The sequence below is a fragment of the Pseudopipra pipra genome, chromosome 12 (genome assembly GCF_036250125.1).
Source record: "Pseudopipra pipra isolate bDixPip1 chromosome 12, bDixPip1.hap1, whole genome shotgun sequence".
NCBI lineage: Eukaryota > Metazoa > Chordata > Aves > Passeriformes > Pipridae > Pseudopipra > Pseudopipra pipra.
In genome coordinates this window covers 332,410-345,902 of record NC_087560.1, presented here as the reverse complement: position 1 = coordinate 345,902, position 13,493 = coordinate 332,410, and the positions used below count along the sequence as shown (strand labels likewise).

General features: G+C 41.1%; 1 protein-coding gene across 10 annotated transcripts in view; it reads right to left on the bottom strand.

Moving 5' to 3' along the window:
• The window catches only part of TJP1 (tight junction protein 1), a 161,106-nt gene that overhangs the window by 63,133 nt on the left and 84,480 nt on the right, over window positions 1–13,493 (bottom strand). Inside the window, exon 1 of one of the 10 annotated variants that reach the window (XM_064668279.1) lies at window positions 5,930–6,305. The exons of the other annotated variants lie outside the window; for them this stretch is intronic. Within the exon in view, the coding sequence (XP_064524349.1) occupies window positions 5,930–5,962 (33 nt within the window). The 5' untranslated portion in view covers window positions 5,963–6,305. Of the gene's footprint in view, window positions 1–5,929; window positions 6,306–13,493 lie in introns of those variants that run through there. 10 annotated transcript variants of the gene reach the window in all.

Below are 13,493 nucleotides of genomic sequence, written 5' to 3'. Positions count from 1 at the left end.
TGGAACGGGTCCATTTAATATTTACAAGAAAAATTTTAAGCTGGATACATAAAAGGGGGCCATCTGTTAAAGCAATTGCTGACCCAGTGGGGCAGAGGGGAAGCCACTGTTACTGGACCCAATACAAACTAGGCAAGGAACTGCTTATACAATCCCAGAGGATCATGAGTTGAAAAATAATTATTGCTTGTTTAGGAGGAGTGGGGGAAATATTTTATAAATAAGTTCCTAAGAAGAACTCAAATGTAAAAGACAGTGGTGAGGAAGACGGAAGACTGCTCTTCAGTGCAGTACTTACTGGGAAAAGCCTTGAGAGCTACAAATCAAAGAAACTGCTTTTGCTCAATTTCTATTTTCAGCATCAGTACTTTGCATATGTGGGGGCAGAGAGACAAAAAGATGATCTGAGCCAAATTCTGCTATTGCCTGCCTCCTCTGCTATGGAAAATTAACCAAACACCCTATGATGAGTTATGAAGGCCAAAAAGGGTCACAATATCTTTGTCCACTTCTCCCAAGGATGTGAAGTTCTCCAATGCAACGCTCCCTACGGTGATCATGTTACTGAATTTAGGTTGCCCTCCCCCACCACAAAAGGGAAGAACATCTGTTTATAACGGATTAGGAAACAAGAATCCTATTAAAGATTACCAAATGCTCTTGAGAAAATAAATACTATTTTAACATACAGCCAATATTTAAATTTTTAGCACCAACAATAAAGTTATTTTTCCAAGTGTCCAAATAAATCCTGATGTACATGTGCAGGAAAGAACCCTAAAGAGCTACTAAGATCCTAGAGAGTTAGGAATAGTAAATATAAGCCAAGCACCCAGTCCTGCACATACTGGAGCATTTTTCCAACCCTGCAGTAGCCCATCTACATAACTCAAGGAGTCCACGGGGCTTGAGGTTTAAGGAGTTATTTAAGGATATAACACAGCAAAAAAAAAAAAAATCTCATGGATAACCAAGCAGACACCACTGTCCCTGGACAAGTCACCGCACTTGTGGCCTCAGCAGTGCCTTTTACTCTGCAGGACCCAAGGGACCCACACTGGACCGTACAACATTCAGCTGAATGTGACCCTCCATTTTCTCAGATCCTTCACTGTCACAGCCCCTTGAAACAAGAGCATCCCTGCTATTTATGAGTGTAGAGCACACATTTGAATAATCAGTCCCTAAAATAGCATAATTATAAGACAAGACAATATTTTCATTTCAGGACTTTTTGGACTCAGCATAAATACACTGCAAAGAATCATGGAATTCATTTTAAGACTTCCCTACGGCTGTTTGCTTAATCAGTATATTCAGTGAAGAAGTCATTAGCAATATATTTGCCTGAGAAAACACTGAACATAGTTTGATATTAATTTTTTGTTATATTTATACCATAATAATAAGGACAAATTTGGGGGATATAAATGACCAATGTCTTTCTTAAGCCATAACAAAAACTTAACAGTAACTGTTTGCTTCAAATACTATCCCTTAACTCAAACAGACACTTAGAATTTTACACAGTGTTCTAAACCAAACATCGGGACTATTCATTTTGACATGGACAGGCATATGGCTTTACTGTTCCCACAATGTGACTGTAATCAGATTTTCCCCCACCACTCTGGTGTAGACAAGACATGGCCTTTCCTCTGCAGAGGACAGGAGAACAAAACAGAAGAGAGGATCTTATTTCACACTGCAGTTATTGACAGGGCCTCTACCAAATGGGGAAAACACTCGGGGCCTTGGTCAGAACTTCAACAACTTTGATACAAAGCCTTTGGATGAGTGCTGTGACCTGAGATAGACAATACTTTTGCATAGCATTTCAAGTAATAAAACCAAAATATTTAGCACAATTCAGAGCTTGAGTAGTTCACTAGTTACAGCTCTGTTCCCAACTCAGTACCTTATGCTGAGGACTTAGTAACAAGTATTTTCATGAGTACCCAGGTTTTGACAACAATGGTACGTTGCAGTGTTCAACACAGACATATATATTCAAGCTTAGTGACCACTCCTGACTTCAAGCACTAATTTAAGATACCGTGTTTTGAGCTTTTTTCTGCATGGTATCTCTTCTCATAGAATGCAAGTATAGTGCAATGTGCATGTTAAACACCTATGATGTACAATAACCTGTTTCTAGATGTTTTCCTTGACACAAAGATTATCTAGCTGGTCACTGATAAGGTCTTACTGACTTTCCACTCTATAAAAGGTGGAACCAGTTGACAGGCAGTCAGATTTCAAGCTCTGTTTACATTACAGTAATCTTTATGCTGCACATTGAACCAGAAGCAAACTCCAGAATACACTTCATAATGACCTGCAGAGTGTGGAGATCGTGGCTCTTCTTACACTGCAACAAAATTCATACTTAAAAATGTACCTAAAGTATCACCTGGTAGCTGATGCTTCTGACAGTCATTACAATGAATTTAAGAAAATCCAAACCCAAAATACAAGTCATATAGATAACTTCTTCTTTGAAAAAAACCCACAGAATATTAAAATTAGTATTTCCGAAGGTGAAAATACTTATGGAAACACTATCAAAATTCAACGCAGTAATTTTAAAGGATCTTTTTTCTAAGTAGGAGGTAGATTCTTAGGTTAAACCAAATTCTCAGTTACTTTCTCATTTACATTTTCCATATATTTATTTCTTTGTTGTTCCAGTTGAAGAATCTCACCAAAAACTGGAAAGCTGATCTAACTTTACAATGTTCATGTACAGACTTACACGGGAAAACCAAAATACTGTTCCAAACTTAGGTATCTCACAGACTATATTAAAGAACACTTAAAAAGCCTACATATATATCCTCTACAAAACCCAAACACATTCCTGTCTCCAACTAAGATTTTGGGTAGAGTACTAACCCACATTTATGACCATTGATCATTCCCTCTTAAAACAGGAAACCAAAGAGTCCTTGCAATCAGCATGTCTTGAGCCATTAATATGATCATGTTCTCAACTTCTTATTCAAGGCCTAGTTAACAGATACATGCCTGGAGCTAGAAAACAAGTTAGAATAACCAAAATTCAATTAATTACAGGACTGAGGTGAAAGACTGGGAAATATTCTTCATGAATGTATTTAAAACTAGAAGGAAGTCTCCAGAATTCAGGTTTGCATTCAAAAAGGCTTAAGAATTCAGTAAGTCCTGGCCCCACATTTACTATTTACAAGCTTTTTGTTTTGGTTTGTTTGGGTTTTTTGGTTTTTTTTTTCAAATGTGGACTATATTTGAAACCCAGCTTAAAGGTAGAAAGCTTCACATCCCATTATTAAGACCCCGACACAGTCATTCCCAGAGCATCCATCAGCATTGTTCAAAAAGACATCAGAGGAGATTAGGCCCCTTACATTTTGCAGTAACAGCCACAACCAGATTAGACTGCAAGCAAGACTTTATTTCTCTCATAATTTTCTATTGTATACTACCAACAGCTACAACAAGCATGTAACACCTTAATAAAACCACACTCTTCTACAGCATAGCTCAGCAAAAGCTAAGTAATCAAAACTGAAGGGCAGTGAAAGACTGTTTGTCAAAGACTGTTGACAATAGGGCATAATAATACAATCAATCATAGCAGCCAAGATTCCCTCATATACAAATTAGCTGAATAATTCTTATCAATTTTTTTTTAATTTTTTTTTTTTTATTTTTTTTTTTTAGTTTTCCTCTGGTCAAGTGTCCCAAGATAAATGTGGACACGGGTTCAAGACTCAAAAGTATACTAAGTAACTATTAAGAGAAGATCATTCAGAGAGGCTTTTTTTTAAGGCATTACAACCCCAAAAATGAGAAACCAGATACTATGCCCAAAGGGGTGGCTGAAGGAAACAAGATCTGAAACTTGAACACAGAAGTCCTCCAATACTGTAGTATTTAAAAAATATTTTTAATCCTCCCATCTACAACTTTTAATGGGCAGTGGCCCAGGCCCTAATGGCTGAAGTACAAATAACACTGTCCATCTACTGAAAGCATTTCTGTTTTGACAAGAAAATTCGTATCAACTGTATGCATCAGATTCTAGCCTCTAAAGTCATTTCTGTGATCAAGATCAAAAAGGCAAGAAATAATTTTGGTAAAAAGGTATCACAGCTATACAGTAAGAATTTACACTGGCAAAGTTACAGGACTTACAAAATTAACTTTTTTCCTGAGAACGCTATTTCAAATACATGACTTCTATAAATCTGAAAGCACACCAGTGAAGAGTTAAACATAAGTGAGAGACTATATTTTGCAACATTCTTAAATTAACATACCTTGCAATATAATTAGTTTGGCTGATATTGTATACATGTAGGCAAAGGGCCAACGTGATATGACCATGAGAAGGAAGAGTTTTAAATAACTGCTATGGTAAGATACAACTTCGAATTTACACCAGCTTGTATACCAGTCTACAATCAAAACAGACGCTCCTTCAGTATTTAAAAATAGAAAAGACAGTGCAGGCATGTGTGGAAGGCAGTATTTGTCTCACAAAAGACCTGTATTTTAAGAGAGAAGTTTGAACTGGAAATGAGAACTTTACACTCTGATTTTATACAAAAGAAAATCTGCAAAATTTAAGGTGATGCAATTTCACACAATCCCTTGCACAGCAGAACTCTAATACAACACTATTCAAGACAACATATATCTTCAACTCCTATTTATTGTTAATATAAATGTATCTGAATAGGGTTAAAAAGTATGTTTTATTTGTCTCTGTAGCTAGGCAATACCACCAGTGTGAAATATTACCCAAAATAAGTTAGTCCTCCCATCATATATATTTATTGTTGAAATTTGTGCACATATATGTTTAAACGCAATAAAGGATCTCTGGAAGCATACTCAGAAGATGCATGAAACTCAGTAGGTCAATACTGGCTTTTAAGTTTTTCAATGCCACTCTGGGAGCTGAGGTTGCCTTGAATACACTTCGAAAGTAAGACTCTGGGATAGATAAAATGGCCAGGTAACAATATCTTACAACTACAGTGAGTTTGTTTGTTACTTAGTACCTCAAGTACTTCAGTTTTTCAGTAGCAATGCGGTAAGGTGTGCATTTTGCTCCAGCCTGGAGAAAATCACTTCTGAGTAAGTGCATACCGGCTAGTGACATCAGACCGAAACCACACAGTTTCACTCGAAAGCAAACACCACTAAGGCGAGCTCCGGCAACACGACGGGAACTTGTCGCGCTGAAGCCACAGCAACTACTCAGGCACCACAAGCTAAAAATTAGTTCGAAATTCAAATTCAAACTAGTTTCAAAGTAAACCTTTAATTTTACACGAAGCAGAAATAACCTGTTGAGCGTTCCTAACTCCACCTCTTCCCCTCGGGGCCGCTCGGCATTACTCACCGCGCTGTGCCGGGGGAGGTCAGAGTACACACTCCGCACCGTGCACCTGCACCGCCAACACCTACGGATCAGGTGGAGGACCGGCACAAGTTTCTGATGGATTACTGCCGCCCCAAAGCTGTTTACCGTATGTCAGCAACAATCATCCCCGACTGATTCAGCGGCCACAGAAAAATCCTGCAGTACTGGACTCTCCCGGCTGAACCTTTCCTAATTACTACCCGGCTCCAGCCTGGAACAAAAGGGCACGGCCGGCGTACCGGCGGGAGCGTGGGGGCTCCAGGAGCCGCCCAGCCTCGGGGCCCCGCGCCCGCACATCCAACAGGTGGGCGGCAGGGCCGGGGGGGCCGCGGGAGGGAGGCTCAGCGGGGAAAGCGGCCGGGAGGCTCTGGCCCGCCTCGCTCACCTCCTCGGTCCGCTGCCCCCGCCGCCCCCGCCCTCGGCGATGAGCCACAGGCTCGGCGGGGCAATAGGCAAACCGCGCCGAGGGTACCGCGGGGATCGGAGCGGGCGGGGAGCGCCGGGGCCGAGCCTTACCTTCGAGGGAGCCGCCGCGGCCCTGGCAGACATTTTGTTTCCTTCTCTCCCCCGGAGCCGGGCGAGCGTGTGCGCGCCTGCAACTTCTCAGGCCGGGGGAGAGAAACTCGGCGCCACCACCCGCGCCTCACGCAGCCGCCCGAATAAACATCCCAGGGCGCGGGGGGGAGGAGGAAGAGGAGGGCGGCGGAGAAGGGGCGGGGACGGGGGAGGAGGGAGAGAGGAAGAAAGAGGAAGGAGAGCGGAGGCTCAAGTTTGATAAAAGTGCGGTGTCTCTCCTGCGGTGCCTGACGCGCCGGGGCCGGGTCCCGCCGCCGGAGCGCGGGAGCGGCTGCGCTGCCCCCGGGCCCGTCCCTTCAGCGGCCGCGCCGCCCGCCCGCCGCGTGCCGCTCCCCCCGCGCAGCCACCGACATGTCCGACCGCCGGCACGGCCCATCCCGCCGCGGGGGGACCACGCGCCCCGCCGCCACCTCCCCCCGTCCCGCCGCCGGACCCGGACCCCCGGACGGCGGCGGAGCGGCGCCGGCGGAGCGGTCCATCGCGGCACCGCGGGCTCCGCCAGGCACGGCGCGGCGCGGGGCCGCCCGCGGGGCTCGGCCGCCGCCGGGCTCCCCCGCGCCATGGTCGGGGCGGCGGGGGCCGAGCACGGCCGGCCCGGCGCAGCCTATGGGAGCGCGGGGGGCGTTTGAACCCGGGCAGCCGAGCAGGCCGCGACCGGCTCCGGCGCCGCCCCGAGCCCGCGGTGCTGCGGGACGGCGGAGCCCGGCACGGCCCGGCTCTGCGCTCTCGGCGGGGCGAAGGAATTCCCGTCCCCCTGCAACCGGCCACAGAACTGGGATGTCGATCAGCGCGGGCTCAAACCTGCTTTTGCGTTTCCCCATTGTTCGAAGGGGCGGGATATCAGTTTTCAAGTTCCTTAATTGTACATTTTGTTCTTGAGATAAAAGCAATAAAGGCACAAAAAGAAAACAACTTGGGAGATTTGATTTGCTTTCAGGTGGTGACTGCATAGCCTTAGCATTTCCTATAGGACCACGAACTGTGCCTGTGGCTTTGAAAAATAAACTTTTCCCAATATTTTAGGCACAGTGTTTTTAGTGTCTTTTATAAAGTAAGTATTTGATGATGATGATTTATTTAAGCACTAAGAGAAATACTGCAAACGTTTCTTTCCATTTAAAAGGAAAGGCTTTTTAAAGATGTGATTTTACTTTTGGGAGGTGGATGCCTTACCCACGCACAATGAGTCTGTCTGAATATTCAGCTAGAGTTGACTTTTGCTTTTGGGATGGCTCATGCCACAGAAAACTGAGCACATATTCCCAAATTTTGTAGGACTGAGTCATAAGTTAAACAAACCACTTCCATAAGAATCCCCCACTTAAGTGTTTCAAACCTCAGTGAAAAGATGTCATGCTCTGTGTATTAGCCATGTCACTATGGTCCATAGTTTTTGATGTTGATTAATTTACTGTTTAATATTAGAATAGAGCAAAAGTTGCACGATTAATCAGGTATATGAGCTGCGAGTGAAAGAAAAGTCGGTGAGAAAAAATCCCAGACCAAAATAGGAGTACTTTGCATTCTCTTTGCAAACATTTCACAAGATCTGGATGACAGCAAAAGCCATGGTATCAGGGCCATTATTTTCATGCGGTTGTACTTTTTATGTGCTACCAGCTGTTTTTGTGCTCCATGCAATCTTCAGAAATACTTAAATTCTTAAAAGAAGCAATAATTCATGATCCAAATCACTCCCTCTGCCAAGAAACGCCCTACCCAAAGCTACCGTATGAGTTTTACGTTTGTTCTCCTTTGAAAATAAACAAATTCATATTCCAGGAAATAGCTGAAGCAATTTCCCAAGGCAACAGTCCGAAATCAGGGGGGAAGGGCCAACTCAACTCCTCCACCATGGTGCGGAGAATGAGGCGCTGCAGGGCAGAGAGAGCCCAGCAGTCTCCCAGCACACACTAGGGCAGACTCAAAGCCCCAGTAACCTCTAGCCTTTGTCAGCACCATCCCTGACTTTCTGACACCTGACGACTGCTCCCGGACTGGTCGAGTACTGTGGCTTCACCCCTTTTCCCACGGAGACGCAGTGGCTGTGCTGAGCTCTGGAGGGGCCTGCTCTCCGTGGGAGCTCCCCCGTGTTGCAGCATGGCCTTCTGCCAAAGGTCCTCCGCTGGTCCCTTCCCTGAAAACACTAGTGCACAGTTTTTGTTTGGTAATTGCTAGATGTAACTAAGCTTCAGATTATTTTTTTTTACTTTATCTACACGTGCAGAAGGTGGAATGTGACATTTTTTATGCCCACATGTTTTGTTGCCAGAGTCTAAGAGCATTCACCAGAGGAGGCAGGAAGGAAAAGGCTGAGAACACAACAGGAAGGAGGGGGAAGATTTCAAGGTGTGGGGATGCACGAAAAGAAACCTGGGCAGGGTGACCTGATAAAGTGTAGGCTAAAATAATCTTTCCCTTTCACCTTCTCCCCTTGAATAGTTCTGGGGAGGGTGGGCAAGGCCTGCAGGATGGGGAGGAGGACAGGCTGGGAGTGAAGACTAAAGATAATAAACCAAGATGAGGCATATGGCAGGGGAACCAACGGGGACTGCAGGCATGCAAACACACAGAGGTGGAAATGGATCCCTAAAATAAGGAAGAAGGACCATGGGTAAGGACAGCAGTTGTTACGGTATTGAGAGAAAGATAGGGAACAAATAAAATGGTGAAAGAAACATAGTAAGCAAAGAAAGTTCCAACAAAGATGAATGTGCCATTTTTGTATCATCTTACCCTGGATGAGAAAATGCCATCAGTCCATACATTGAATTTGACAAGGAGGGAAACTATTGAATAAGGAAGGACTTCTGCAAGGGGTTTGAAACACCTGACAGAGTGTCAGAGTGGCCCCCAGAGACTAATGAGATTTTCTTTTTCTTTCTTTCCTTCTTTTTCTTTCTGTTTCTTTCTCTCTTTCTTTCTTTCTTTCTCTTTTTCTTTTCTGCCTCTTTATCTTTCTTTCTTTCTCTTTTTCTTTTCTGCCTCTTTATCTTTCTTTCTTTCTCTTTTTCCTTCTTTTCTCTCAATCTCTTTTTCCTTTTTTGATGTTATTTTTTATTATTTGTTCCTTCCTTTCCTTCCTTCTCTCCCCACCTCCCTTCATTTTCCTTCCAACAGTTCTTTAAAATTCATCTCTACTCTTGCTATAAATTAGAGGAGCTAGAAATGCCATCTTATTCTATTAGCACTGGCAAAATGCATGCATTTGTTGGTAGATGCAAATTATTTTTAATTAATGTTTTTACTTGGTTTTATACATAGAAATAGCAGAACCATGTTCCTATTATTTGAAATTCTTCCTTAGGAGAATTTTTTCAACTCTTCATTAATAAATTGCTAACAAGCAAACCTAACATCAGCAATACTGAAAATGCCAAATCAAATGTTAGTCTAGTCAACATAAAATCACTACCTTAAGTGAAAGTAATCTAGAATTATATTCCTATTTAACATTTTTTTAGAAAATTCTTAGTAAAGTATTACAAAATTCACGTCTGAAAGAGCATGTTGTATTTTGTTAAGACTGTTGGGATCCCCGTGTATTCATGTATTCCCTTTAAAAAGCTCTAAGGAAAAAGCAGATGTCTCTGTATATATATACACATATCGATTTATAGCGAGAGAGATACACGTTAGTGTTTATGCATATATATGCTATATATATATATAGTACATTCAGTCAGATACAGATATATACCAAGTCCCATCTGTTAGCTGAAGAATCAGAATTTTAAAACATATTCCTGATATTACCATTATAGGTCCTGAAAACAGGATGGCTTCCCCATTTTTAGAGAGAAAATTGTCTCAAAAGTCAAATGCTGAAGAAAAGCAAGTGCTTAACATAACATTGGGAGATACCTAAAAAAAGTACTATTATATTTTCTTGGTAGGAAACCTAAAAATAAAACTATTATTTAACGAGTACAGTTCAAACCATAACCCTAAATTGATTCAAAGGACACAGAAGGACAGTCAGATGTGTGAATCCATCTTTGTAACTGAGGACATGTTACACTGCAAGAACAGGAAGTCTATTCTCTACTTTGTGTTGACTTAACTTTTTAAGAAACGTTTTGACCACTTAAAGATGGGGAAGAAGAAAACCATGGAACCGCAGCCACTACAGAGACAAATTCCTGTGGGTTTCATGGTGTTGGTGGCTCAGAAAAAGAGAAGAGTTCATATAAGATCTTTCAGAGATATCAGATGGTTTTGTTGTCCTATGAGGGAGTCTTGGGATGCTTAACTATAGTATGCCTATATATTATCAATGATGTCATGCAGTTTAGTTGATATTGTACATTCTGTATTTGTAGTTGCCACCCGATTTCAGCATTTCAGGAACGAAGAAAAAGGGGAAGAGAAAATGAGAATTCACCATATAAACCATAAGAGAAGAAATTATCTGTTTCTACCTCAAAAAATAACAAAGTGGTTTAAAGAAAGCTGTGGGAAATCCACGTCCTTAAAATTACACAGAACTTCAGTGTCTTGATGAATCAAGTCCCTAGGGAAAAAATTAATGTAGTAATGATGTCTAGTAATGATTCTTATCTTCCTCCCACTTCCACGCAGTTAAAGCTTGCTTCCTATATCTACTTACTCTTTAATAGGCTGTATATTGCTGCAGATGCCTCTCCCAAAACCACTGCAGATAATTGCTCAGTATACAGGGAATAGAGACTTCCAGTAACTTCTTGCCTCTCACATATTGGAACTGTTAGACAAAGACAAAATCCCAAACATCTGTACTTTACCTCTCATTAACAGGTTAAAGCACACACGTCAAGTACACACCAGAGGCTGGATATGCCCAGAATATCAATAAACCCAACCTGTTCTGACAGTCAGCCTGTCTTAAACACCTGCTTTTTAAAGTCATTGTTATTTCTTGTTTAACAACTTAGAAAAGAGTTCTAGGTTTAACACAGTGCAAGTTTTTTTTTCTGTTCAGCCAGAATATCACTTCAACTTTTAAGCAAATGGGAAATGTACAAATAGAATTACAAGTAGGTTGCAGTGGCAACGCAACATTATTTTCAGCCTTAAAATACCTAAAGAATTTATCACTGTAGAGCTGAAGAGTAGAGTCTCCTTGGTTTGGACCAGCTCTTAGAGAATCTTTGTTATCTGTATAATTATGTGTAGTGACAAAATCTGAGACCACTGTTGAAGAAAATGTTCATGTGGTTCACAGCAGCAGAGCTAAATTATTACAGAAATTTATTACAGAAATGTTATGTAACTATTCTACTTTCCATCTCAGATATTTTGTGAACAGAACTGTGTATTTCAATGCACTGCAGCTGATCAAGACTGAATTTACAAAATGCTTCACTGTTAAGTAGCCACTGGTTGTCAAAATGTCAGATATTCTCAACTGTGCTACTTTCTCCAGGTTTATTTGGTAGAGAAGGGACTGTTAAAATAATCAGAGACAGCTGTGAGACTTCAGCAGGTGCACATTCAGTGAGTCTGTGGTTCCAGGCGGATAAACAGTCACACTGCAGACAGTCCTACACATGCTCCACCGATCTACAATTCTTATTTTCATAGTTTGCTTTTAGAGAGCACAACTAGCAGTTCATTCTTAAAAAACGCTTGCCCAGACAACAAGCAACATGCACCAAAGACTAACTGTACAGGCACTTTAGAAAATAAAAAATAAAACAGACACAGGCTTCGTTACTTACAAACTTTAAGTATTTCAGAAAGGCAGCCCAGGGACAGCTTAACAAAATTGATTCATTTAATTTCCTTGCTAGCAATCAACTCTGTATCCAAACCCAGACATTTTCCAGGAACCCTTGTGCAAGACACAAAGTGACAAAACTGTTCTCTGTACCTCCCCCCTCAAAAATTCCCCACATATAAGGAGGAACAAAGATGGGGAGAAAAGGTGTGGTTTTCCAACCCAGACAGTTTTGAAAGGTGAGATCACTTCTACAGTTTCTCGAGCACAAATATCAGGCTTGCAATAAGTACTACGGGAAAGTATCATGACTCATTTTTGTTAATGAGAAGGGCTTGCATTCAGAACATGAAAATATGTACTGAAAATTGTTACATTCAACACAAAAATATATACTGAAAATTGTTATACTGCTAAAAACATTTATATATAATGGTGCAAAAGTGTGAGCTAATTTGTTTCTCAATTCTTCATATAAGAAAGACTTTATTGCATAATTGCAAGAATGCAGAAACTTAAATGACCAAACTTTATAACCTATAATCTTTTTTTTTTTGCCACTCAGCTTTTGTCTTTTAGAATGTCAAATTTATTTTTCTCCTCTAATCTTTCTTATTACAACTGGTACAAGTTGTAAAAAATTCACATGACAAGTCTATCAAGTCAAGGAACTAACAATGTGCTTAAAAGTGGGAACACCAGATTACACCCACTTAATTCCAGTGTAATCTTTACCTTAGTTGGTAGCTCTGTCCTAGTAGCACCTGCTTTACAAGAGCAACTTCAGCAAGGTTCAGAGCAGGTAAGTAAGGTGATTAAGCTCCTGATGGTCACACCCAAAGGGTTATGAACTCTTTCCATTTTAGTATTTGCTTTTGTTCCTACCTCCAGATATTAAAAACAGTTTAAAAAAAAAGCATTTTAAAAAGATCACTGTTTGTGTCAGTGTAAGAAACTCAAGTTATCTTATTTGTACCCCCTGAAGCTTTCTTAACTATATATTATTGAATGATTATATTGCACAGTGGTGTCACCACTGGTCTGCAATGGTTTGTTGAGGCTTCCTTTGAAAATTATTATCCTTCCAAAATATATTGTCTGAGACGTGATTGCATAACATATTACATATAAACATGTTATAAAACACTACAGTAGTTTTATGAGTTTTAACTTCATATTTCAATAATTTAACTTACACCCTCAACAGATCCTATTTAAGGAGCATTAATCCTATTCATTGAGCACCACATCCTTTCCATCCTAAAGTTAGGAGTGCTTTTCAGTTACTTTTAGTCTGTAGCAACTAAGTATACATCTGGTTATCTGTGTTATTACATATTCTATTTTAGCTGTGTCGGCAATCAATAGCAAAATTTAGCTCCCTAGGACAACATGTTTTGCAATATGCCCTATTTTGTCTGTTACAGTGTGGTTAATATTAATATTTTTTATTATATAAATAAAACTAGTTACAAATTTTTAAAATAAATTAAAAAGTTTTCAGGGTATGTAACAGTTTAAAGATGGCAATATACATGAGAGGATACTAGAACAGAAAGTGCTTAGTGTGGAAGGATATTGCATTATTTCCTGAGATGCTGTTGTCAGGAAAGAAAAACACATATCATGGGTTGGCTTTTAGGCTTTGGTATGTCACGGCACATGAAATCAGTGGGCAACGCACACTAACGTGACGACCGCCCCACATTCTTCTCATGTTACTTGACCACTTGTTTCTCCTCTTGTACCGTGTCAGCCCTTCCGTAGCTGCATCTTACTAACTCTATGGGGATAACTGAAGTGATA